This window comes from Anas platyrhynchos, chromosome 2, assembly GCF_047663525.1.
Source record: "Anas platyrhynchos isolate ZD024472 breed Pekin duck chromosome 2, IASCAAS_PekinDuck_T2T, whole genome shotgun sequence".
NCBI lineage: Eukaryota > Metazoa > Chordata > Aves > Anseriformes > Anatidae > Anas > Anas platyrhynchos.
The window spans coordinates 34,626,189-34,653,415 of record NC_092588.1 but is presented as its reverse complement, the minus strand read 5'-3'; the positions used below and the strand labels follow the sequence as shown (position 1 = coordinate 34,653,415).

At 38.4% G+C, this 27,227-nt stretch overlaps 1 protein-coding gene across 3 annotated transcripts in view; it reads right to left on the bottom strand.

Annotated features, from left to right (window-relative positions):
• Positions 1-4,721: 4,721 nt before the first annotated feature.
• The window catches only part of NCOA2 (nuclear receptor coactivator 2), a 197,874-nt gene continuing 175,368 nt past the window's right edge, over positions 4,722-27,227 (bottom strand). For all 3 annotated transcript variants that reach the window (XM_038173626.2, XM_027452331.3, XM_027452332.3), the window contains 7 exons: positions 25,564-25,842; positions 23,448-23,525; positions 22,653-22,893; positions 20,768-20,945; positions 18,248-18,446; positions 13,315-13,404; positions 4,722-8,557 (listed from right to left, as the gene is read on the bottom strand). In XM_038173626.2, coding sequence (XP_038029554.1) covers positions 8,546-8,557; positions 13,315-13,404; positions 18,248-18,446; positions 20,768-20,945; positions 22,653-22,893; positions 23,448-23,525; positions 25,564-25,842 — 1,077 coding nt within the window. In that variant the 3' untranslated portion in view covers positions 4,722-8,545. The remainder of the gene's footprint in view (positions 8,558-13,314; positions 13,405-18,247; positions 18,447-20,767; positions 20,946-22,652; positions 22,894-23,447; positions 23,526-25,563; positions 25,843-27,227) is intronic.

The window sequence follows — 27,227 nt, the reverse complement described above, 5'->3', positions numbered from 1 at the left end:
GGGGGAATGGTTTTAAGCTACAAGAAAATAGATTTAGATTAGACATTAGGAAGAAATTACTCACTCAGAGAGTGGTGAGGCACTGGCACAAGTTACCCAGGGAAGCTGTGGATGCCCCATCCCTGGAGGTGTTCAAGGCCAGGCTAGATGGGGCTTTGGGCAACCTGGTCTGGTGGGAGGTTTTCCTGCCCATGGCAAAGGGGTTGAAATAATTAGATGATATTTAAGGTCCCTTCTAACACAAGCCATTCTGTGATTCTATGATTCCACTGCTTGTACTCCCACTCTACTTCTGTTTTACTCCAGCCTTGAGGTGCTGTGCCTCCCACACAGGTTACACTTGCAAGCAGACCCCCAACCTTCCAAATGCCACAGCATCCCAGAAGCCACCCACCTGCAGTTCTGCAGCAGCCCCTAGTGCCCAGCTTGGTACCAGTGGGCTCCCTGTGCCCCAGTGCTTACAGCAACAACCACTGCAGCGTGAAAGTGGCTTGGTGCCATATCACCTATTTCTTATCTCACCTACTCTCCTGCTTCACTGGGCTACGTGCCAGAAAGAACACCTTGTGTCACCTGTGATTTAGACCACTAGCTATGCTAGCTATGGCTTCCTGCAGGTGGAAAAGGCTGCTCATTTCTTCTCCTGGAGGCAAAGAGGCAAGAGAGGGATACTGCAGGGATGTGTTTATCATGATGCCTTCTGATGTGGAATAACAGGAACTGCAATTTAGATCAGGTCAGAGCAGCAGTAGCGTATCACTATAGTTACAGGAGAGGACACAGAGCAGCAAAGTGACAGCCTCTGCTGATGTGAACTGCAAAGTGCATGCAGGGTTTGTATACACTTGGTGATGCTACACCAAAGACAGCTAGCAGGGTGTGAGTTGTGGGTACCTGCTACATGCATGTGGCCAGGCAGCCACTTGAGGCCAGTCTGAATTCTGCTTTCTGCAGCACAAGAACTAATTCACCTTTGGGGTTTCACCATGGCTGTTGCTTCAGGAGACCGGGTGAGGCTGCAGACAAGATGCCCTGGACAGATCAAGACTTTGGACAGTGTTTCTTGACTTCCACATTTGAGACCTTCTGCCTCACCATTAATTTTTAATTCAAGGATGTGGCAGAAGGACCCTAGCTGCCTGACTGAACACAGATCACAGCTATTCCTTCATCCACTCTTGCCCCTTGTGTTTTTACTTGATGATGATTTTGACATGTTTTAGTAATTATTTACTGGCTTCAGTAACTGAGCAGTAATTAATTTATCATAGCAAGCCTCCTGATCTCTTCACTGTGTCCCTTCTCTAACTCCAAATCTAAGGGCATTTGCTTTACTTCACTGACAGTTATTCTTTCAATTCCAGTTTCTAATTTCTTAAAGCTTAGTTTTAAACAGCACAAAAGCAATTTTACTATTACATAGACAACTACCTTAATTATTAAGAAAATAATAACCCTTTTTACTATTGGCTTAAAATATTTCTAAACCACCCTCCAATGTTTGGTAACCAACCCCACCAATTAATTTTTTTATTTTTTTTTCCCTCCAGCTGCCTTATGTAAACTGTGTAGTTGGTTTTATATTTGATTTACATCTTTCTCTGTCCATGTAGCTGCATTACAGCTCAATTCCCTATAAATTGAGAGCCACAAATTGGTGGAACACAAATCCTAAATTAAAGTGCTTTAACTTTCCATCTCCAGTATAAGCTGCATCTTCAGATATAGCAGCATTTTACTGATGCAGTCTCTAGCTTGGTGACTTCTCTAAAGCCCTTGCCCTCATCCCACTCCAAAATAATGCTAAGAACAGACAAACATCTGAAAAATACACACAGAAGAAAAATTTAGAGCCAGTCAATTCTGATGTATACTTTCAATCATCCCTCTGTTGCGTTTACAGGCCACTGAATGGCCAGATGATGAAAGCAGGTATATCTGTTACTCTTTTTGCTGTGCTCCCCAAGCCACTTTTTTCCTGTAATTTGCAGGGAGCTAAGTAAATTACTTCAGCCAGGTTCACTGCAGGTGCTCCCTGCCTCCTGGGTAATTATATGCAGTGATGAAGTAGACTTTAGCCTGAAACTAAGGGAGAAGTTTTTTGAGCAATGGTAGAGTGTCCCTGCTTCTTCTTTACTGCCTTCTCAGGATATTGCCCGTGGAGAAATCCACAGACCCTGAGTAACCAACCCTACTCTCAGTTAGGGGCTCTCTCTATTCCAGTTGTTTGACCTCACCTTCTTCATCTTTAAATATCTCAGTCAGTGGTGGTTGGGTCACTAATCTGAAGCATGTTCTGTATGAAGTTATGGTTTGGTTATAAACTCATAACACTAGCAAAGAACCAGTCGTCCATCACGTATAGACTATGTACATATAATTTCAGGAATACTCACAATTTGACTAACTCCTGCTGGCTACAAAACCTCGAAGCTGTTAGGAGTGGTCACTTCCTCTAGCAGCTCTGGCCCAGGACCCCTCCTGCCCAGCCACTGGAGGCCAACGCCATGCCATGTGGTCTCTGTCCTGGTGGAGGGATGCTGGTGCAGCTCAGTGCACAAAACATACAGCACTCACACTCATTCCACAGACACTCCGTGTTTCAGTCATACTCCAATGTACAATTGCAAGGTTTCAGGCAGAAGGCAAGATAGTCTGTTTCAGTCACTGCCAAGTGTTTTTGTAACCTTCTCTTAAGATGGTTTACTTGACCTTTCCATTTTTTTTCTTGCAACTCTCTAAAAATTCTGGTTTGGAATTCCATTTTTCTTTTGAAGACCTGTTCATATAAAACAAAAAATACATCCCACTGAAATTGGGGTGCCCTATCTCCTCTGAATTCAGAGGCATTCCTGAAGTATTTCGGTTCATAGAGATTAAAGGTACTTTTTTTTAGAGTGAATTGTTTAGAAGGACCGTTTTTTTTTTTTTTTTTTTTTTTTTTTTTTTTTTTTTTTTTTTTATGTCCAGAAATTTCAATTATTTAAATACTTTGAGATTTTAGGGTACTGCATCTATATATAATACTCTGCAGTTCCCTTTGAGGGTAGGGCAACTTCCTTTGATTGCACAGTGCCCATTTTTATTCCTTCAGGGGCAGCAAAGACAAGTCTAAGGGAGTCTACATCACTGGGATCCTCAGTGAGGGAGTACGAACCTAAGGTGTATTCATGACAAAGGGACAAGACTTATTCTCCTCAAAGTAATCGACTATTTTTTTTTTTCCCACTCCCAAGGTGACTACCCAGAACCACAAAACAAAGGGAAGGAGAGAAGACACATGAAGTGTCATGAGGAGTCCATCATGCTGGTTGAGGCTGCAGTCATTAACATTGACACAGGAGCTAAAAGAGGAGGCTCACATGGGAATCAAAGAGAGGAAACATGGGGTCAGGCATACCAAGAGCTCACACTACCATTGCCCTTGGCAGTGGGCAGCTGACAGATGCCCCAACAGTCTGTCCCAAGGACCACCATTCATACAGGTTCATTCATACCAGAATTCCAACCCTGACCTTTCCCTGTCCTAGCTCTACCATAATGACTTTATGAAATTGTGATCACTCTTCCCTCTTTTAGCCAGCAGTTGGTCTCTGGACTGACTTTTATCAGAAGCTGGTATTCAGCAGTCCACACACACCACAGGATCCTGCAGACAGCCCTTGGACAAAGCTCCAGTAGGACTTCAAATTGTCCCATACCTTTCTGAGCAGCACCAAGGGAATTTGGCAGGGAGTAGCCTGTGGTCCTGCCAGGTAGAGCAGGATGAGATGCAAGAATCATACAGTTCACCTAGATAAGGAAAAACAATGTCACTTCTCTCTTTTGTTGTTATACCAGGATAGAGTAATTTATGAGGTTCTTGTTAGCTCACTATACATTTAATCTGATGCCAGGAATTGTAGCTATAAGTTTTGTCAAAATCCTCATTTCTTTTTAATGTTAATAAATTATAAGGGTTAAATCATGCCTATCTTTGCAAAGGCAAAGTTCTAATAGGAAACATTTTTCCTCTTCCTATTCACAAGTGTTTTCTCTAGCACTTGTTTCTAATTTTACTTTGGGAAGAAACATCTTCTTTCCTTAGTGTGTCAGTATGTTTGTCATGTCCAAAGATCACCATCATTTTGTTGAAGCCAAGCCAAGAGAATTGCAGGATAGGCCATTATTTTGGTAGAAAGGTGAAAGGATGACAGTATTTGGAGGTCTTGAAAATTAAAAAAAAAATAAATAGTTTCTACATTTTTTAATGTAAGTGGCTTGTCTCAGTCATTTCCTAGAGAACAGCAGATAACTTTTGTAAATAGACATTCCTATAGCTGCTTTTATACTTTTTAAAACAACCAACCATACGTTTCCAACTGTCTTAAATTAACCATGTGGCAGAACAAGGGGAACTAGCTCTTACCAATACTCAGTCCTGCTTTGTGTCATTCAAGATTAGCCTTGGCTGAAACCATCATGAAAGACACCCACTTAGTGCTGTGATATAAAAAAAGTACTCATCATGAACTGTTTTCACATTAAGCTACAGGATAAACATTTTCAACAAATATAGAACTATTAAAAAAGGTTTCTGACTTACAACTAGTTGGAATATATAACATTAAATAGAGAAAGCTTCCTGTCTTTTTAAAAACAGCAGATTCATCCATCTTCTAGTACTTATGCATTACTTCCTACACACTTATATGAATAAAAGAAGACACAACAGAAACACGTTGAAATCTCTAAAGCCATGTAAAACCCGAAGGCATTAAAATTTATTAAATGATGCAATAACAACAGAATTCTTTATTTACAATAGCATTATTTAACATCAAATAAGCAAATAGCATCAGCAAAGCAATATTAACTTGCATAAATGTATTTAAAATTTCTCTGAATATATCTACCTTTGCATAAACTGCTCACACTAGAAATACAAACATCAATGCAGGTGAACAAAGTGATGTTCAGAGTCAACTCCATTTTGAAAATAAATCACAACCTGAAACACTGTAAGCTTTCTCCTGAAGAACCATAGTTTATATATTGCTTAATTTTACCCTTGTATAATCTTTTCATATACACACATCTCAGATGCAACTTCATGATGAACTGTACAAATAAAACCCACAAATGACATAAAGGGAAAAATTAAATGACAGTAAATGTTTGAAGAAACGTGTCCATCATCTCTACTGAACAACATAAAGATTAAGTGATGATGCACTTATTCCAAAATTGTACACAATTCACTATACAAATATAATACATCAGACAGCTATGTAGGAATATACAAGACTTAAAAACAGATCTAAGGCATTATGCTAGATTTTAGCATTTTGAGGTTCTTGCACATAGCTTTTACCTGTAGTAAGAAACTTAAAAGATTTTGTTTTAGTCTACAAAGAAACACCAGGGAGAAAATTCTAATTAAAATCAAAGCCACTACAGTAAATTTTCTTTTGTGCAGAGAATGCTTTTGCTCTTAGGCAGCATACTACCATACAAATACTAGAAAACTTTTAAATTCACACCAACAATTAATGGCTTAAGTTGCATTTCAAAACTGATTGTGTATCTTTGGGTTCTGCAAGTGGAGCTGTGCCACCCATTTCATCTGTTAAGCCCATATGAATTTCATTTTTTAAACAAAGATTAAAAAATGTATTGTATAAACTGCAAAAACATTGCTTTTAATTAATACAGGCCCAAAAGGATACCGGTGTGGGACAATATTTTAAAGATTGAGTACAAATTAATTCATTGTAGCAAAACAGCTCACTTCACTTTTTCAACTTACCACATTACATGAACACTTAACCAGGTCATATGACCATGTATATATGCTTATTTTTCACATTATGCGCCTTTCACATTTAGTAATGTAAATCGAACACTGATTACTTGTTCTGTTAAACATAATCCGAGTACTTTCTCCGACAAATTTACTGTATACAGGATGAAAAATACTGATAATGAAGGGAATTGATTTGGCTTTTTGTTTCTATAGTGATCAATATGATCAGAAGATTCCTTCACTCACATTTCTTTTTCATTAGTCAGACGACAACTGAAGTCACAATGAACCTAAACTGAGCCAAAGTGATAGGTACAATCTCCTTTCTTCCAAAATGGCAATGGATGATGGAATATCATAATCACTGTGGATGATAAGGGTTTGCAGGTCTGTCATGAACCAGGACAAATTTAGACTTGTCCACTGTGAAAAAGAATAATCTATTTGAAGAGGTTATGGTCAAGAACAGAAAAAGGAAATTATACAAACAGAATTATTCTAAAACTCATTTACAATTTGCGTTGCATGAAGTTAATTCCTTCAAATTTATACATTTCTTATATAAATATTTTTTTTTGTCAGATATATAAGTTTAATGCAAATGTCATTGTAATAATGAGGCTGTGGAGCCCTGGGCTGATAGCTTTTTGTTGTTGTTTTCCATCAGCACATAAAAGGATGGCTCAGCTGACTAAATAGTCTTTCCAAGTTCAATAGCAAAACAGTGATCGCTGAGAAGTGTTGTTTCCCCAGAATCGTGGCTCTGCCCTCCTTAGAAACCAACAGCACTGGGCATTTCCTTGACTTTCATCAAGGAAATAGATGCCTTTCATAGAAACAACTTATTTCATACCACCTTTATAATATTTGCCCCAGCCTTAATATAGAATAATTGGTATTTTCACTCCCACCTGAAAAACAAAACAAATTAAATGGCAACAGAACAAACCTTACACTCCCCAAAGGCATGGCTGATGAGACATTATAAAATGCATTGCATTTTACATGACATCAAAAAATTTGTGTTCAGGTTAGAAAGTTTCTGCATTAGGGGTTAGAGGAAAGAAAACAGAGGTCAAAAACATCAATTTCTTAATATTTCAAGTCCTCAGAAACTGATGTCTACTTAGTAAAAGATTATTCCAACCACAGTGGGCAAGAAAAAAAACGCACCCTAACAGTGGCCTGCTTAGTAACAGTTTTTCTAAGACTTGTTACGAAAGAATATAAACATACAAAAATCAAGAATTGGTTCCTACAGTGGCTGCATATAATATATGTTAGATAAATGACATTATGAGCAGAATCACAAGGTTTAGAAAATGAGAAGTCTCAAGCCTACAAATTAGGTCTAATCAAGGCATTGTGATTCTTTACAAAACACTTTTCCAGGAGACACACACGGCTAAGAAGATATCTAATTTAATACTGAAGTACCTCATTTGGAATCAACTTCACAACATGTATATCTCACAAAAATTATACAAGTAAAACACTTAAGTTTTCAACTTAAATTATTGCTTGTTTACATATAAACTGGATTTTATGTACCTTACAAAACATCCTTATAGTCCACACTGCTTTAAAATAATCAGAAACACACGATAGTGGTGAAGTCTGTAGTGATATCTGCTATTGGTATTACATGAATCGTTATTCTCCCAGCTAAGGGGATGGGAACCAGCAATTATCATGCCTTAAAGCAGGTATCTTTAGCTCTTTGATATTATGCACCAATTCTGCCACTACCATAATCAGTACATGCATTATCATTGAACATTGCTGTTCAGCAACCGTAACTTGATGTCCAGATTGCTGGAAACACACCTAGGGAAGTAAAGGGGTAACGCGTTTTTTTATTCTGTTAGAACAAAGAGGAAGATGACAGAAGGAGAGTCAGATAAAAAACAGGATTAACTGACTGTTAGGAATTAAATTAAATAAGAACGTAACAAACTTGATTTTTTTTTTTTTTTGGATTCATGACTTTGCATTATAAATGTTACCAAAAGAAAAACAAAAAACAAAACCACCTACCAAAGCACCCCTTATAAACAGGGAAACTATCCTCTCAGGGGATAGTTCTCATCTCTTTTACAACGTTAATCCCATTCAAAATTGGTCTGTGTAGTTTTCTACATCGGTTCATCTTCTCTGACTTGCCGGAGTGGAACGGGCTCGTTAGAGGTCTACGTGTACCAGACGCCGCTTCTAAACCCTCCTCACGCATACTTGTCGCCCCAAAATGCAGGCCTTAGTCTAAAACACCAGTTTTCAGACGGAAATGAATCCTTTGCACCAGACTGAGTAGTAAGCCAGGGAAAACAAAGCCAAAAACCAAGGTCTAGAACTAAACAGAAACAGAACAAGAGCATGGTTGTTTTTTTTTTTTTTCTTTTCTTTTTTTCCTTAAATACATACATTTAAATACATTCAATCTGACATGGTTTATGAAAATTGCCTGTCAACATTTACTTCGCAGGAGAGATCTAAGTTGCACTAAGGTGAATGCAGTGAACAGACTGAGCGAGTGTCTGTACGCTAGCTTCAGACTGTCGAAGAAGAAAGAGGCTGCTCCTCCGGCGACGACCGCCCAAGGCCCCACGGCGAGGCAGGGCTGCGGCCCACCGGCAGTGGGGAGCCAAGAAGATGGCGGCTTCGCTGGGTCACGACAAACAGATGCAGCTCTTCCAACCGGGAAGGGGTCAGGGCCGTACGCCCGGTCAGCTGAAGAAAGGAGCAACCACAGCGCCCTCAGGGTCAGCAATATTTCTGCCAAAAAGGGAGAGTGGAGAAAGATGAGTGAGTTCTTCCTTCCTGGTTAGTGAAGAAACACGTGAAGGAGAGCTGGGTGCTGCTCTGCAGCACACAACCTCCCTCCACAACGTGCAGGACAGGCTGCAACATGGACACTTTTCTTCACCATTTCTTAATTTCTTATTTCTTTCAAATTTTTGCAGATACAGTAGCAACTCAGGGCCATCTACCACTTGTGGACTCTAGGTAAAGGCACAGCAATATGGTTTTAGAGAAGTCTCATACCTGGTGTGTCTACAAAATTTCTCTGTGTTACTGCTGTACACTCTCAAAGGAAACAACTGTCTTGCTTCACTTTCCCCTCCAAAAAAACATAGTAAAAAAAGGGAATAAGGAAGTTTAAAAAAACAAACCTTCAACTACCAATCCCTAGAGATGCTCTTTACTTCACATTTATTACAGTGTCTGTACACAAATAGAGTTTAAGCTGTTTTCAGTTGAGTTGATTATCTTGTACTTTCTTATTTAAAAATAAAAATAAAAAAAAAGCCTCAGGATGTGGTTTTCACAGTTGTTTTAAGACTGTTCCTTCTAGTGACTGCAGTCTGTGCCTCTCTGCAAACTCCTGCTCCCATGTGGCTTTGTGGTCAGTCAGGTCAGAGAGCCAATCCAACTGGAAACCACTTCTTTTTCTCCCAGGGGCTGTTTTTCACTTGTATTCAGAGGCTCCTGCTGTGTAGGAGGATGGACTCGCTGCTCAGGCATGGCACTGGCAGCTTCCTCACCACTCCATGTGCATGCCACTAGCCCAATCTTCTGGAAGCTGTCCAGGCAATCCTTTGGATTTTATCACCTTTTTCTTTGCAATCACAGAAAGTCTAGAAATGTGCCTTCACTGTCAAATTAAACCAGTGTTGGAAAGCATCCCACCATTCAGGAAAGCAAGGTGCTAGGTTTTGTACATTTACTCCTCTCAGCCTGCTTGGAACAGCCAGAGCTCTCTGGGGTGGCCAGCCCTGAGCACGATCTGCCAGCTAAGACGAGTCCTGCTCCTGCTCCTCCTAACTTCGTCAGGGGACACAGACACCACACTTCCTCCCCTCAAACTCTGGTTAATGTGTATAAGTCAGACTTTGGCTCCTCTTTTTGATATGTTGAGAGGCAGTTTGGGGACCCTCCTAGTGCTTTCTGATCACAAAGTGCAGAATAGAAGAGAAAAATCAAAAGGAGATGTCCTTATTTCCAGAGCGCACATTGAGCAAATATTATCTCTACACAGATTCTAAATAAATGTTTCCACTACACAGTGATCTGAATAAAATTTGTGCTCTGTAAATTTTTTAAAGTTCTATTTTGTGGGTGATAAGATATATAAAAGGAAGGAATAATACAAAGAAGGCACAAATACGCCTCTAGGAAAAACTTTTTTTCCTTTTTATTTACATATAACAAAAGCAGAGAGGACTTTAAATAATTTTGTCAAATTATTATTTCCAGGTGGATAAAGAATAGAGGAAAAAATGCTCAGAATAACTTCCATGACTGATTTATGTAACTTTAACCATTAAAAAAAAAAAAGAAAAAAAAAAGAAAAAAAGATAAAACAACTGCTTGTAAAACTTTATAAAGAAGCAATCTGAAAATCTCTCACAAACTTCAGATACAAACAGTATTCTCTAGATATTCACTTCTAAATAGGAACAGGTTCAAATTTTTCTTTTACCATATTAAATTATTTTAAAAAGTTTATTTCAATAATCATGTAATAATAACATCTTAAATGTTCCAGTTGCAACTATAGTCAGCTCTATACATAGAGTGTACGTTGTGCTTTTAAAGAGACAGAAAATTCTGTCTTCCAGTTACATTAAAAACATATTCTCTGTTTAATATTAGTATCATCTTTGTATATCCTAAAAGCTTTACAAATTTTATCTGTAACACATTAAAACAAACTGAAATAGTATGAGGCAAACAAGTTAGAATAGTAGATCTAGAGATTCGACAACTATAGTTGCACGGACCTCAGCAATAGCATGTTAGTTTCTATTTACTCAGCTCTAAACAGAGCCAATTCCTTTAAAATATTACAGTTGCTGATATGAAATTTATGAAACAATGAAAAAAAGTCTCCCAAATTTGTGTGATAATTTTCTCATTTTTCAAATGAATTTCTCATTTTTTATATGTTTATACTAAAACTGCCAAGGAATGAAGCACATTAATCATCCTTTCAGCTTTCTAATTACACAGCTTGTGCTTTTTTTTTTTCTTAAGTATCTTACATAGGAGCAATTTATAGCACAGATGCACAAAAGTAGTCTCTACTTGACCTCTAAATTCAAAGTTCTGCAAAAGATATTTATAGTGCATATGAAACATTATTCATTTATATTTTTCTTGACAGTCAGAACTATGTTAGTAGAATAAAACTCAAGAGTGTCAGCAGATGTACCCTTACAAAATAATTTAAGAAGTTGATTTTCTCCAGATGAGACAAAACTGCTGTCATGTGTGGCCACTGTCCATTTCACTGTCAAGGTGCAGACTCTGTTATTTTAAGCCCTTCAGTGTCTTGTCTGATGTCCTGTCACTTGCTTCCTTCCACCTGTACTTCAAACCATCTTCCCTGACTTTTTTCCACCCTCTTTTGTACCTCTCTCCAGATATTTCTGTCACATCCACTCTCTCTTCAGTTTCTTTTAAAACATTCTTTAGAATTTGCTTCATGTTTCCGCTTTAGCTTTCTTCCCCCTCAACAATTGTCTTCTCCTTTGTTTCCTCGGTGGTACCCTGAATTTTTTTCTCTGACAGCCTGGTTTCTCTTAATGCATGAAATTTAACAATAGGCAATGTACTGGTTACGGAAATTAAGAACGTAACTCCTCAGTATATGATAGCTTTTGCTAAGGGAGAACACATTACATTTTTTGTCAATCACCAAAGTGACCCTGAAATTTCTGCAGAAAGGATTCTCTGTGTACAGACCCTCCATCCCAGAGACAGTCCCTTCTCACGTGAACCAAGGTGAATCAAGAATCGGCCCCTGGGAAGTTTTAAACACATGTGCAAAAAGAGATGGATACAATCAAATACACTACAAATGGCTACTTCTTACTCAGTATTTTGACTTCCTTCATTTTCATTAATCTTAACACATTTGCAGTTAATGAATGATTGTTTTGCTTTACTCTATTATTCATTTTTTACCCCTAAATTAAGGTTGGAAACCTTAATTTTTGCTTTGGTATTCAACATAAGGGGAAAAATTGTTTACTTAATTCCTTCTTTCTGATTCCAGCACAGCTTACTAGAAGATGACAAGAAATGATGGACTTAAAGCAGGTTTTAAAATGACTTCTGTAGAAATAATAGGATAGATCTCCCACATTGTTTTTGAGGATAACATTTTGCATAGAATGTGGCAGACAGCAATATAAAAAATAAAAGCAATTTTCCTTATGGTTCTTGTTCAGATCTTTGCTTCCTGCTGCTGATAACTGGCTATTACGCTCTAGTCATTTCCCTTATATTATCCCATCTGAATCAACTTTGAATAGAAGTTTTCCAACAGGAATAAAAGGAGAGAATAGATAGATCAGTGCTCCCAGATTAAATATTTGCACAGCACTTCAGGAAATGGACACATTGAAAACAGTTTGTTGTAAAGTCTTACTATCACATCTCTGAAATGAAGGAGCAGCTGGGCAAGAGGAGCAGGAGCAAGAGGCAGCAGCAAGGGAGCAGCAGCCACTAGATGGTGCTTCCCCCATGTCCATGCTGCTCAGCCCCAAATCCTGCCAGCGCTCAGCCGTCGGCTTCGCTGGCACAGGCACTTCATCCCAAGAATGATATGTATATTATTTTCCAGTGCACAGGTTTCTATGTGAGGCTGCCTCACTGTATAGAAAGGTCAGCTTCTTACGTTTGGATGGGTTTGCACAGCTGCAATGCTTGGATCATGCAGGAAAAATATTGTACTCTAGTTTCAAATCTTTTCCGGTCTCAAAATACAGTGTTTTTTGCAAAAAAAAATCAAAATCAAAATCAGTGAAGGTTATTTCCATTAAACAAACAAACAAAACAAAAAACTTCGACTGAGGAGGGGCACATAAAAAACACCTCGTTTACTTGGCCACATGCCAAAAACTCTACAAGGTCTGCCCTTTAATACTCTTACTGTCTGGAATAAGAAACGCTTTTGACCTGAGCAAAAGCTAGTTACACTATTAGCTGGAGATTTGTGTGCAAATTAGTTCAGTATCACCACTCTTCTCAGAACAAGCAGTGTATAGAAAGTAATAAATGAAATAATTCATATAATTTTTGCTGTAAGTATAAAAGCAACGAGAAGTGGAAAAATACTTAGGCAGGATGAAACATGAAATGGGTTAAGCATGCAGCAGTGCAAATATAAATCAACAGTAAGTCTCTCCCATCATCAGCAAATAGTCATGTAATTGCTCTGTAAAAAGCAAATATAACTATAAATAAAAGTCTACTGAACGTGACTGTCTGTTAATTCAATAAAGTATTCTGTTAGTGTAAATATTTTCTGTATTATTCACTTTAATTATGCTAGGGGGATCTAAACAAGGAACTTGGTATGGATGCTACCTAAAGATGAATTCAAAAAATTAATTGCAAAATACTTTATTACTAGCACACTGAGTACTTTTAACTTTCTAAGTAAAAAGATACTGCATCCATTCCTGACCAGGGTATATTCATAGACCAGTAGCCTCTTTATGCCTCCATATGTCATCTCTTACCCGTGTTGCATCTCCGTCCTGCTTTATCATATCCATTCCAGGCAGCTGGTTTGGAAATAGATTGCCTCCCCTCATAGCAGGATCATTAACCTATTGGTAACAAGATATTAAAGAGAATGAATTAAAAATGATGTTGGAAAAAGTAGTGGAAGTTAAAGTATTAGAAACCACTAAGCTACTTGCATGTACCACATTTGAAATGACACAGTCATCAGGAAAGCAGCTATATGGTTGAGCACCCTTCTTTGGCAGCATGTTTGATTCATATTATTCTGCTTTACAGTCAACAAACGGAGATTTAATTCCTGATACTATGACCCCTGTGCATATTTAACAAAACAGGCTCCATAAATTAGGTCAGTATTATTGTAAGAGGACTTGCCTGCTATGAAAGTTCTAAAAGCAGAGACATGTAAATAATTTCCTAACCTCAATGACACACAGCTTTTCTGCTTTTGCAAACCACTATGCAACTTTCCAAAGGCTGATGAGATAATACGCAGGCTGAACTGTATTGACTATTGATTTAGTGTTAATGACTCTTTTCTCTTTTTTTTTTTTTTTTTTTCCTCATAAGCAATGGGAGGAAGATCCATGCTTTTCTACGTGGACGGTCTCAAAATTTTTCTGAATGCAGCCATAGGAAAGTATCCGCACAACCAAATGGTCTGTCATGCTTAGTTATGTGGAAAGAGCGGCTTGCCAAATTTACAACATTGCTGCCTTAATAAAAGGATTAATCTCACCATGTAGGAACTGGTGTAAAACACAAAACACAGCCCTTCAGCAAGGGACTGAAGTATTATAAAATCTTTCCCTTTGAAGTTTTACAGAGAAAAAAAACATCTCCCTAGAGAGTTTTGGCTAACTCTTCTTATTTCTTATTTCCCTCAGACTAGGTGTATGTGATAACAGTGAAGATAGTCCCCTCTAGAATTTGCTAGAAGGAAAAAGCTGTTTTGTGCCACCTGCCCTTTAGGAGATCTTGGTTGCCAAGGAGAGGAGGTTCTGCCACTGCACTACCTCGCTTCAGCTACAGCAACCTGCTGCAGCAGGGGGAGAAGACTGCCTTAAATTTACCACATCATAGTCCTCCTGTTTCAGGTCCTCCTGACTGTTTTTTTCTGTTCTTACTCCCTGATTTTGCAGAGTTGCAAAGTTAAACGCAATAGCATCGCTACAAAGACGGTTTCAGCATGTCACCAGAGACAAGACTGCGGTTCAACAGGAAAGGTTAAAAACTTAAATATTTTTGCCATGGAAATTTCAACTCTAAAGACACTGATTGCTGAAGCACTGCAAGTCTCCTAGTGATTCTTTCCACTTAAAGCAGATGGAGACTTTTTTTTTTTAAAAAAAAGAATCTGAAAATTTAGATCAGAAAGGACGAGAACCACACTGTTTTGATGTGAAAGAAAGAAAGCAAACAATGTCACAGCTTTATCTACATGCATTTGATGAAGCAAAAGAATCCATATTTTAAAAGTGTATTCTGCTACTGATCAACATTCATTAGAATGCAGAGGCCCAAGTGCCTTTTCTACTTGTTCAGTAAATAAAGGAAGAGAGAAAAAAAAAAGGCAAAAATACAAAATTGTATTTCAGTGAATCAAGAGCAGTCTGGGAACAAAAAGAAGAATGCTTGATTTGCATCATGGCGGAGTTAGGAGAGTCATGGAAAAGGAAAATGTCTCCTGGCTGCACACCACAGGAGCAACAAAGGCATCAGTGAAGTTCCAATCACAGAATCTCTTTGCAGTGATGATGCAAGAATCCTGACTTGCACGGTAACAGATACAAAGAAAATCTCCTGTTTTGTCACATGGAAACATTTGCTTTGGAAGTCCTTGCAACATAAAATATCCCACATGAACTCTTCTGTAGGCAATAACAATTCAATCAGAAAAATAAGAAAAAAGGACAAAGAAATTGATGAGTTTTTATAATTTTCCATGGGCAAGCAGTGTTATTATATATGAAATCTGACTAAAAGAAGGCAGGACATGTTTTACAACCCCTTTGAATTTAAACACATTACTACGGCTGCCTGCCAATGAAGCGTGATTATTAACAAGCTGAATTAGAAGTTTTATTCCCCTCTACAGCTCCCTTCATCCAGTATGCTGAACAAAATCAAAATATTGTTTCAAGCTAACTCTCAGTAAATGCTGTGATAATTTTGACCTCAGCTTTACTGCACCTATGCAGATTAATAAACATCTCTTCTGAATGGGCAGTATTTCTGAGTGGTTTATTTCATATTCTGAAAGTTTCCTCTCTTGCACAGACTTCAAATTGCTTCTCTGGCAGCCCAGTAAATCAGTCAGCAGAATTAAAGAAAATACAGTCATTCTGAAAATCACCAGTTGCAAGCAAAGTTTAGCACAGCCTAGGCAAATTGCTAAATAAAGACGCCAAATTGTATAACACTGTGTCCTTAAAATAGGAAAAAAAAAAAAAAAAGATAAATTTTTAATATATTTATTTATTCCCATCTCTCAGAAAGGAAAATGTGAAGCAGCACAGCAAACATTCCTGGGGACTAAAAAGTAGTGTCTTGTGGCCCAGAAATGGCCCCTCAGCTGCCAGCTGGCCAAATCTGACCTAGATGAAACAAAAACATTAAAACATTTGCTAGCAGTTTGCAGATGACACAGTGCTGGGGTGGTAAATCAGGAGGAAAACAGGTTACTCTTACAAAATGAGCCACTGTACCTTGGTTAAATAGACTCAATTTAACAAATGCATTTGAATGTAGGCAAAAGGAGAGAAATACGTTTGGGTACAAAGAATGCAGGTTTTATTTGTGTAGCACTGAGAAGGATATGGGTATCACCCTATAGGTTTCAGTATAAGCTCACCAGTATGACAGTGTCACAAATAGAGCCAAGGCAAATCCTCTTGAAAGAGAATTTAGAAGCAAAATTTAACTCTCTAGACAGCTTTTGCGAAATCACTGTGCCCAGTTACTCTGTGTGTACTTCTAGAACAAAAATGGAGTTTAGAGTAGATTCACAACAGGGACCAAAGGGCTGAAAAACAAATATTGAGATGAATAAAGAAATTCAACCTACTCGGTTTACTGGAAGTTAGATAAATGCTATCTTGAAACAAGATCTATTAGTTTAACAGGAAGAAAAAGCAGTGCAACAACTGTGCCAGAGGAAACAGTAGTCTGCATGGAAGTCTGAGATAAAATCAGATCTCTTTCTGTAATGTATGTGTCTTAGTTCAGGTTCCTGGGGGAAACTGTGTAGTATGTGCAAGCTGAGAAATCAGACTGGGCTGTCACCTTCAAATCCCTACTCTCTCTCTCTTTTTTTTTTTTTTTTTTTTTTTACTATTGTTTTGCTACATTAAAATGTTTAACAGTATATACTTGGAAACTGCTACTACTACTAAAAAAGTTTGCTGTAGCTGGGAGCTTAGCAACTGGAAATATCAGAGAAGGTGACAGATTTGGCAGTATCGGAATTACTTCAGGTCACCAGTATGCAGCAGCTGTAAAAGACAAATGTGATCTGGGGCTATATCTGTCAGTGTATTCCAAGAGAAATGGGGAAGAACTAGTGTTATGCACATGGCACTGGTGTTTAGGAAACAGTGATTCAAACAGAAACAGGTGCAGGAAAGGAAAAGGAATGTAAAGACTACTAGAAAAGACTGAAACAGCTTGTTTAACTTACCAGAAAACAAAACAACAAGAAAAAAACAAAGAAACCCAAAAGAAAGCAAAATGAAACAAAACTATAGCAGTGGGGTTGGAACCAGATGATCTTAAAGGTCGCTTCCAACCAGAGCCATTCTATGATTCTATGATTCTATGATAAAACAGCAACAAAAAATCATGTTGATAGAATGGCTCTATTTAAAATACAGAAAAAGAGGAAAGGAAAAAATATTTAAAGGACTACATTGGAAAAGTAAATAGCCTGCTACCACATTTAGGCTGGAAAAAGACATTTATTAACAAGTAAATCATATGTCTGTCTTTAAACTCTAATTTTATAGCCTCAAAAAAAAAAGAAAAAAAAAAAAAAGAAAGATTTACAATATTGTCAACCGTAGCAGTAGAAACTGCCTGAAGACACAAGCAGTACTTTTCTGCCAATATTTCTTAGAAAGGTCCATAATTTGAAGTCTGTGCATTAAATGTACCAAAGTTCAGCTCTCAAACATACAAACCTGTTAATTAAGAGAATCTGTTTGTTAGATATCTTAACGCACTGAGTGATTTTAATGATGAGCCAATAATTGGAAATGTTATTTTCCTTTATCAGATGCTCTAATTAGCAGTCTCAAATGCAAACAAGTGTGTAAACCTCCTCACAGCAGAAGAGAACAGGTTACTTACTTATTGATTTAGCAATTTACATTATATGCACCACTTTATGAAAACCGTGGACCTGGGACTCACAAAGGTGCCAGACTGACAGTTCTTGAAGTTGACTGCCTGTGGCACTGCAAGGACAGTGGCAGTTGAAGCATTTTCCACACTGCCCATGCCAGCATGTGTCACTTTTACCTCTAGGAAATGGCTGCCTGCCATTCAGTCCTAGCCTCCACTGCTGAGAACACTACCACAGATACTGGTGACCCGCAGCTGTGTTGTGGAAACTTACCTACTGAAAACAGGAGCTAGAACGGCACGTGTTTTCCACCGAAGTCCAGGAGCAACTACACCTGCTAGCTATAGTGGTGCTAGGTCAAAATTGCAAATGTAGTTGCAGATCGTGTTCTCTACCTAATTAATCACTGGTTATCTGAGTGCAGAGCCAAAAACAAAGCCTTTTTAACATAAACATTTCTTAAGAAAACTAATAGAAGAAACATAATGGCTTACAGCAGTTACAGCCCAACACAGTGGACCCGAAAAACTACTGAAAGTCAAAGAAAATTCTCTAGCTGTCATCTCAAGTCCTTAAATTCTCACCTGCTCAGGACCCATGGAGGACAACCCTGATGTAGGCACAGAGGTCGCTGAGGTCATGCTGATCTGCCCTGTCATCTGGTTCATGTTGTTCATACCACTTGTGTTGGTTGCCATGGATACACTGATGTTCATGTTATTATTGTACATGCTGGTGCTTGCTTGCTGCCCAAAATGTGGTGGGGACTGTTGTGAAAACATGCTATAGCAAGGAATGGAAAAAGCAATGTGTCAGACTCAGAATGCTGAAGCCACTAGGAAACTAGTCTCTTTTTAATATATTTTAAGCTGCAACTTGTACATACTGTTGTTTATGCCAACTCCAAAGGAAAGACTAGTTTTCAGCTACATCAACGTCTAAGGAATAGATTTTCAAAATTTCAGGTCCCATGTCTGTGCACAAAAATGCATGCCTTTGCGTGTGAAACTATGGCAGAGTACAAATCTGTTATGCGTGTGCAATAACAGCCAATGAGCTGTCTAAATATGTCTTCATTTATATTTTAAATATGTTTGGGAAAGTAATTTTTAGAGGGAAAACACCTTTTTTCCCCTCATCAGTATCAGTTAGGTTGGTATTGGATCTGATCTAATAAGCTTTCTTTTTGCAAAAGAGGCCATTTGTACATCTGAATACCAGATTTGCACTTATAATTATGGCAAGTGGGCTCACAAATATAGACATGCAGCTGTGCAGAAATTTTTTTACTAAATCTTAGCATCAGGTTTTGAAAATGCGACACTGTAAGAAACAACATAAAGTCTAAGACAATTGCCCTCTATGTTCCTTTAAGGCCATTTCAGAACAGCATAAGAAAAGATAACTGGAAAATCTCATCCCAGATTTTATTCAAAGTCAAGTGCTTTCTGGATAGCATCTTCCTTCAAGTTATATTAAAAGTCGTATGACAGAGGTTTTATACTTCCTAAAACACACTCCATTATTTACACGTCAGTCTTTTCCACTTTTTAAACATACCTCAACAGTCAATGAAGGAATTATTACTGAAGATGTATCTGTTTAGAGGATTTTCATTAGAGACTGAAATACTGTAGGACTGTTGCATGTCAGATGGTACACAGCAGCCGCCTCTAAATCAGCAGCTGACTTTTACTCTTCTGTGAAGCACTGCTCCCCCAGATGAGGGAACCTTTTCAAGGTTAACACTCAGTCATGCACTTGGGTAATCCATTATGTTATTGCTGTGCACTGCCCATTGTGAGACTTTCTTTACAGAGGAATGCAACTGCATTCCGGGCTCAGGACCAAACTCTGAAAATCTCACAATCCTCTTCCTTCCATTCCATCTCTTTTCAGGCCACCTAACCCCATTTTTAAGTTGTTATCTGGTTGGCTGAAACAGTACACTACAGATCATTGTGAATACTCAGTGGCTTGTGTAAACACATTTGACATGTTCTCCACTGTAGAGCTGCAGTTTAGCAAGCCAACCATTAGTCTACCAAGCTGCCCCTGCTGTGGTTTCAGTAGACACCGTGGCAGCAGTAGCTATGCCTCCTGCAGATGCTTCACTAAGGCAGTGAATAAGAGGCATGGACAAGGACTAGGATGACGGAGTAATTGGTTGCCCTAAGGGGAACTTTACTTGTATCAACCTCATCACAGAAGTACTGTTTTTCTGGGTTTACTAGATCTATGGAAGATTGATAGATTATAAACATATCTCTTCAGCAGGAAGATGATTTGCTGTTGGGCTGGGATAATAAAAACAACCTGAGAGCATCAGCACAATAAAAACACTGTGCTAGTGACCTGTGTGCAATTGATACAGCTTGGTTATACACCAGCCTGATAGGTCTATCTGTCCTGCATTGAAAAGCGTAGATCATTGCCATCTGGAAGCTTGTTGCTGCCTACAGATTGTGTTCAACATCCAACCCATTCAATGTTGACAGACTGATTATTAGAGTTACACTGACTGGGGCATAGGTTTCAACTGAAAAGGTGACTGCATGCATGAGGCATTCTACAATGCTCTCAGAGAATGATAGTTATATGCTGCCCCCCATATATGTGCAAGCACTAATGGATCGAACCTGGTTGTGCTCCAGCATTTGAGGCAGGAGGTGTTATCCAGTCACTGCAATTCCAGAGCAGTACAGAATGCACAGGCTACAGCTCAGCTGATCCAGCCACGTGGAAAGCAGCATGGGAGCACAACATTTAAATCATATGCAGAAGAAATACATCCACACAAATGTTAGGAGCTGGAGTTCACTGTGCAATACAGTTACTTCTTAAGGACATACCATGTTTTATCAGTTATCACAGTCAAAGCAATGCATTGTGTGGATGCACCTCTTTTAGCTATGCACTCACTTGGCCTTGTATGAAGATGGCATTTAAATCAATTCGTCAAGCCAAATTGAAAAGAACTCTCTCTTAGGATAGACAGTTAACAGCAAAGAAATACACATAAACAACCCCATAAATAAATGTAGACCATATGAGCACATAGACCCCTAGTCTGTGCACTCATTTTTGTTTTGTTCTGGATTTACCTGTTTCCACCCATATTCCCTTGTGCCCACCCGTTCATCTCTGTAGAGGACTGATAGGCAGGATTAGCCTGAGACTGCTGAATCATGGGGCTCTGAGTATGAGCCAGTCTTGGGGACATCAGTGGACTCTGAGGAGTGGTGGCCCCTGTGAAGCCTGGATCGGGCTGCTGACTAATACCTAAAGAACAAAAAGAGAAATTTAGCCACTGTACATAAAAAGTTAAAAGATAAACAAACAATAGCTCAAATGTGCAGACATTTCTGCACAGTTCTGCTTATACCACCTGGAACCTATATAACCTCGTGTCTTATCGTAGGACCTAAATTAAAAGCAAGACATCATAAACTAAATACTACACATATAACCTTAACATGTTTTTTAACTTAAGTATGTTGGCTAATTGTTTGTCATAACTGTACAAGCAGTCTCTTCCCATTAAAGATCACAAAGGCAAACATTGTTAAGTGACATATATACATATATGACTTAGCAGTGTTTTATATATATATATATTCCACAGAAAGTGCATTCAAAGCAACAAACAAGCAAACAGTTTGCTTCTGTCTATAATTCCATTTTTGCAGAAGAAGTTACCACCTTTTAACACTCAGGCTATAATTTTCAAGTTTTCCTAAAGTTACTAGAGCATTAATATCTTGATTTCCATGTCCATGTCAAAACAGACAATGCTATTTTGTGCAAGGATTTAATCATTTTGTAACATAAAAAAAATCTAGATACACAGAAAACAATTTAAACTGTAAAATACCAATTGCATGAAGAAATTTTGTTTAACCCAAGTCATTTTGGTCTCAAGTTTATCAACAACAGCATACTCCACAGAAACGATCCACTCTTAATGCTGGTGGTATGAATCAGGTGGTATGAAATCAATTCCTCTATTTGCTGTCTGCATGACTTAACTTCTCTGTATTTCAGTCTATGTCATAAAAGGAGAATAATTTAATGTCCCTTTGTTTTCATAAAGCAATTACAAATAGGTGGAGGGAAAGTGCTGTTACAAATTAGAATATTGTGTAAAGGATACCAGACTGGAATAGATAGCAAACTTGAATTGAGTGGAAATAATTTGTTTTGGTTTTATCAGTACGTTTCATATTATTCAAAATTTCACTTACACAATTCATATTATTCAGTATAATGTAACATAGCTTTTATAATTCTTCTAAATAAAATCAAGAAGGTCTTTAAAAATAACTGTGTGGAGGTCTAACTTACAAAGCAGTATGCAGCTTTGTAAAGCATACAAACAAAATGGTATTAGCTATCATATTACAAATAGGTTTAAGGATGGTGAAGGGAATGCCTTATCAGAAATTAATTTTTATTATTTAAGCTTAACAGTTACTCATTAATTTTACATTAAAATGCACACACAAAGGACTGGCAAGAATTGGGAAGAATATATTTAAGCAATATTTTATTACCAAAATGTAAAAAAAAACCCTACCAACATAAGACTGATTTAAAAGGATCAGCTTGGCTTCTGATCACTTTATGTCGTTTGCCAATATCAATTCACATTTTTTTTCCTCATTTGCACTTTTACTTATATATTGATTTGTTTAATCAAAATTCAGGGTCTATCAAGCTAGTACACATATGTATATGTGTACGTGTGCATACATCTATACGTGCACATATCTATGCATATAAACAAACACATGTTGAACATTTCTGCTATTGCTCAAGAAAGGACCAGTCCTCAGAGAATCTGTGGTACCTGAGCTATGGAAGTGGAAAGTAACATGTCACAGTTAAGGACTCCCAAGAGGCCTAAATCTCCACGCTTCCCATCTTCTCTGGGGAGCCAGACAAGTGGCTGTGGGATTGAAAAATAATTGGGGGAGGTAGAACCAGTACCGTAGTTTGGAGGAAATGGAAACTGCTGTGCGTTTGCCTGCGGGATCCGCGGATTGCTCATGGTTGCTGGTATGCCACCGGCGGCCACCATGCTCGGGGTCATGCTCAAGCCCTGCCCTCGCATCATCAGTGTCCGCTGCTGCACCTGCTGCTGCTGCTGCTGCTGCATCTGCCGCTGCCGCAAGTGCTGGCTCAGGATCTCCCGCTGCCTCTGTGCCAGCATCTGCGCATTGATGGGGCCCTGGAGGGAAAACCACCGCCACCTATCAATAACTCCTGCAAAGGCAACCTGACCTGCAGAGCCACTGGAGCAATGAGGAAGATCCCAGATTTTTATTTTTATTTTTTTTATCTTCCCCACCACACACCTAATAATAACACTAAATGGGGGAAAAGAATCCTGTTAATAATTCTGCTGGGAAAAATTTCCAACAGTGAAAGTGTCACTAACAGAAATAATAACTGCATTTAATATTGCAGCAATTTGTAGTTGCAAATAGAGTAGCTCATTTAAAAAAAATGCATCTTTAGTAAATAAGAAGCCTGGTTAAAAATGCAGTTATATCTATTTCTAGTAAATAACTACCCACCTTATGTAAATATGAGACTCTCAGAAATAAAACAGCAAAATACTTATCATTTAGATTGCGTTATTAGTATTCAAGCTTTAAAATTTGTTGTATGTATTAACAATATCACATTACTACTGTAGCTTAGACTAATTTGAGGAAGAAACAGGAAAATATAGTGTTTTTTGTTTTGTTTTGTTTTGTTTTTAAGTACTGTTTTCCCTACCTGTGTTGGCACTCCAGGTCTCAATGACAGATTCATGTTGGAGACACTACTGATCTGATTTATCAGTGGCTGCCGATTCTAAAGAGATTAAAAAAAAAAAAGAGAGAGAGAGAGAGAGTTCTTAGAAGGAAAAACAGAAAAGGGAAATTTTATATAAAGAAGCATAAACATCTTTCCAATAAGTAGGTTAGAGGACCTAGCTGTACAGATACAAGCAGGAACTAGTTTTCCTGCTGGTCCTGTTGTCACTCATAGAATCCTACTTCAGAATGAGGCAATACGTGATACACAAATAACAACACAAACACTAAGCCATTTTCCAAACACTGTTTTTATGATTCCTACCCTTTTTCAGTTTGGGACTGGACTCTTGAGATCAGACTCTGAATTAGACCTTATCCTTATGTTTAGGGCAGAAATCATAGAAGCACCGAATATCCCAAGTTGGAAGGGTCCCACAAGGATCATCAAGTCCAACTCCTGGCTCCACACAGGACCACCCAATAAAACAGACCATGTATCTGAGAGTATTGTCCAAACGCTTCTTGAACTTCAGCAGGCTTGGTGCTGTAACCACTTCCCTTGGGAGCCTGTCTCAGTGCCTGACCATGCTTTCAGTGAAGAACCTTTCCCTAACCCTCCTGCCTGACCCTCCCCTGTCCCAGCTCCATGCCGTTCCCCCGCGTCCTGTCGCTCAGTGCCTGCCTCTCCGCTCCCCTCGTGAGGGAGCTGCAGGCCGCCATGAGACCTCCCCTCAGCCTGCTCTGCTCCGGGCTGAGCAAACCAAGGGACCAGCTGCTCCTCACACATCTTTCCCTCTAAAGCCTTCACTACTTTTGTAGCCTTTCATTGGAAGCTCTCTCTCTCACCAGCCTGATGTAATCCCCTTTATGGTAAGACTTTGAGTCTGACCTGTCGGCCAATTGTTCACCCATGGTATTATGTTTTCATCTAGGTATACGCTGGACATTTTGTCCTGAAGGATACTGTGAGAAACAGTACTGAAAGCTTTACTGAAATCCAAAAAGATTACATCAACTGGCTTCCCTCGGTCAACTAAATGGGTGACCTTATCATAAATGAAAATTAAGTTCATTAAGAAGGACTTCCCCTAACATAAACCCATGTTAGCTATGACCAGTGACTGCATTGTCCTTCAGGTATTTTTCTATAATTCCTAGAATATTTTTCTCCATAAATTTACCAGGCACTGAAGTGAGACTGTCAGGCCTATAATTACCAGAGTCTTCTTTCTTGCCCTTCCAGAAAATTGGAACATTTGCCAGCTTCCAGTCAACTGGGATATCTCTGGATTCTCGAGACCATTGAAAAATAATTGAGAGAGGTCTCATGATGACATCAGCCAGCTCTCTTTGTACCCTGGGATGAATTTCATTGGGTCCCATAGACTTATAAGCATCCAGGTGGAGCAGCAAATTCCACACTTTGTTTTTCCACCTAAGCTCTAAAAGATCCCTGCTCAGTCAAGCTGACTTTTTGCCCCACCTGCTTGACTTATGACATTTTGGAATTGCTTGTTCATGCGCCCTTAGGAGGTAGAACTTAAAAATTGAAGAGCACCGATGATTTTTCTTCTTCCAGTAAAAGCATTAGTATCTTTTTATAACACTACAAACCTATATATTTAAAAATGAAACAAGAAAAATGATTTTCAAAAGTAGATCAAGGCAAAAAAAAAAAAAAAAAAAGAATGATAAAAAGAAAGGACATATGTAATATCTTACCAATATAGGATGCAATAGATAATGAATGTAGATTACTGGAAGAGTCAAGATATAATAAACAGAGAAAGACCTATGCAACAAAAGGTTTCACTGTAGCCTTGCTCAAAGAAATAGTGTCAGACAGGCTTAAATACTGGGCACAGTCTTGTACAACATTATAGAGAGAGTAAAGAAAAGTGGCAAAAAAGATCAAAAAAGATAATGTGAAAGGTACTGCCTCATCAAACTTCATTATGGCTAGTGTTTTTAGTTTAAAAGTAGAATTAGACTCTAATGAAGGAGTACACACTTGGACTATTCCGAGCAAGCTGATGTGTGGCCCAAGCAAGGTGCCCTCACCCACATTTAGCCGTACTGGGGTGGCGATGTACCTGCTGTGCCTGGAGCCTGTGCTGCAGCTGGAGCCGCAGCTGGTTGGGCTGGCTCTGGACGATGCTGGCAGGACGGAGGCCGGGACGGGGCTGCATGCGCAGGGCAGCATAACTGGGGCGCTGCCCCATGGGGTGGAAGCTGGGGTCCTGCATGGGTGCGTAGCTGCCCTGTGCCATCTGAGCCTGAGCTGCGTACTGCTGGGAGAAAACCGGAGCCTTCTGCTCCATCAGGATGCTCGACTCCTGGCCAGGGAAAGTCTCTGGATCGACAGCCTGGCTCTGCAGAAATACAGGAACAATACGAGTGGTTGGTGGGGCATGATGTTTCATAGGACTATATGAGACTACTGCCACCCTACAAAAACATTGTTTCAGAATATGAACATTTTACATAGCAAATGATGTAAATTTTCTCTATTATTTTTTCTTTACATTATTACATTTCTGTATTCTTAAAGAAATATATATTTTTTGGAGTAATAAAACATTCATGAAGACAAATTCCCCCTCCCTTCCCTTCCCAGACCCACATTCTTTGTCATGCTCTTAACATAGCCTTTTTATCATTCTGTTAATATATACAAACCTGAAATGAAAAATTCTGTAATAAAATCTATAAAGAAAGTTTTGCCAGGATATTTTTGCGATTGAATCAGAGACAAATTCAAAGACATTAGAACTGAATCAGGATATGAAAGTAAATTTTTATCAGTTTCTTTAAACAAAATAATGACTTGAAATAAAGATGCCTAAAACCATCACAGAAGCTAATGTGAATAAAGTGCCTAGTTCTTTCAGGGCACTTTTGCACAAACTGATTATTGCTAGCATAAAAAAGCTAACAAAATTCTAAACTCTATTCTAGATGCCTCCTAATATTTGCTCTAGCCAGAATAACTTTATAGCTTATTCCACACTGATCTTGGAAATCAATTTAATCTAAATTTCAGTGCCCTCATGAAAGAAAGAATTTAAGCTCCTGTAAAATGTTTGATGGGTATTTTTAGAACATGTTCTAAAATGTGACAGTTCTCTTATTTGCAAAACCCTTTAAATGTTCCCACTGAGATATTAATTAAGTAGAAATATATTTAACACTAGGTGTGAAATAAAACATTATTCATTGGGGGATGGTATTCCAAAAGCTATACAATAGTGCACAGAAGTTTCACACTGCAAAATTGAAGTTCACCAATAAATCGTATCTCTATCATAACACTTCACTGAGCTTTGTGTTGTACCAAATAGTCTTGGGGAGAGTTTTCATATGTCCAGTATTTCATTGGTCCTATTTCATAGTTACAGACATGGATGTGAAGAGATAAAACTAGTATCTAAAATGCAGAGCTAGTTCAGAAGTTATCCCCAGGATGCTGATGAGTGCCAGGAAATGAAATGAGTATTCTAGGCTTGTCTGAGAATATTAAATCATCATATAGGTGCATACGGCTGTTTTGGAAATACAATTCTGATGTCAGAAACATCAAGCACTGGCTTTTCTCCAAAACCTTTTTTATTTTTTTTAATACATTTTTGCACCATAAGGGACTGAAATGGACCAGAACCAAAGGAAAGCTAATAAAGAAGAATGGTGGTAGAAAAAAATCAAACAAATTAATTCTGCTAAATATAGAAAACATGTTCCTATTTAAAAAAAATATATA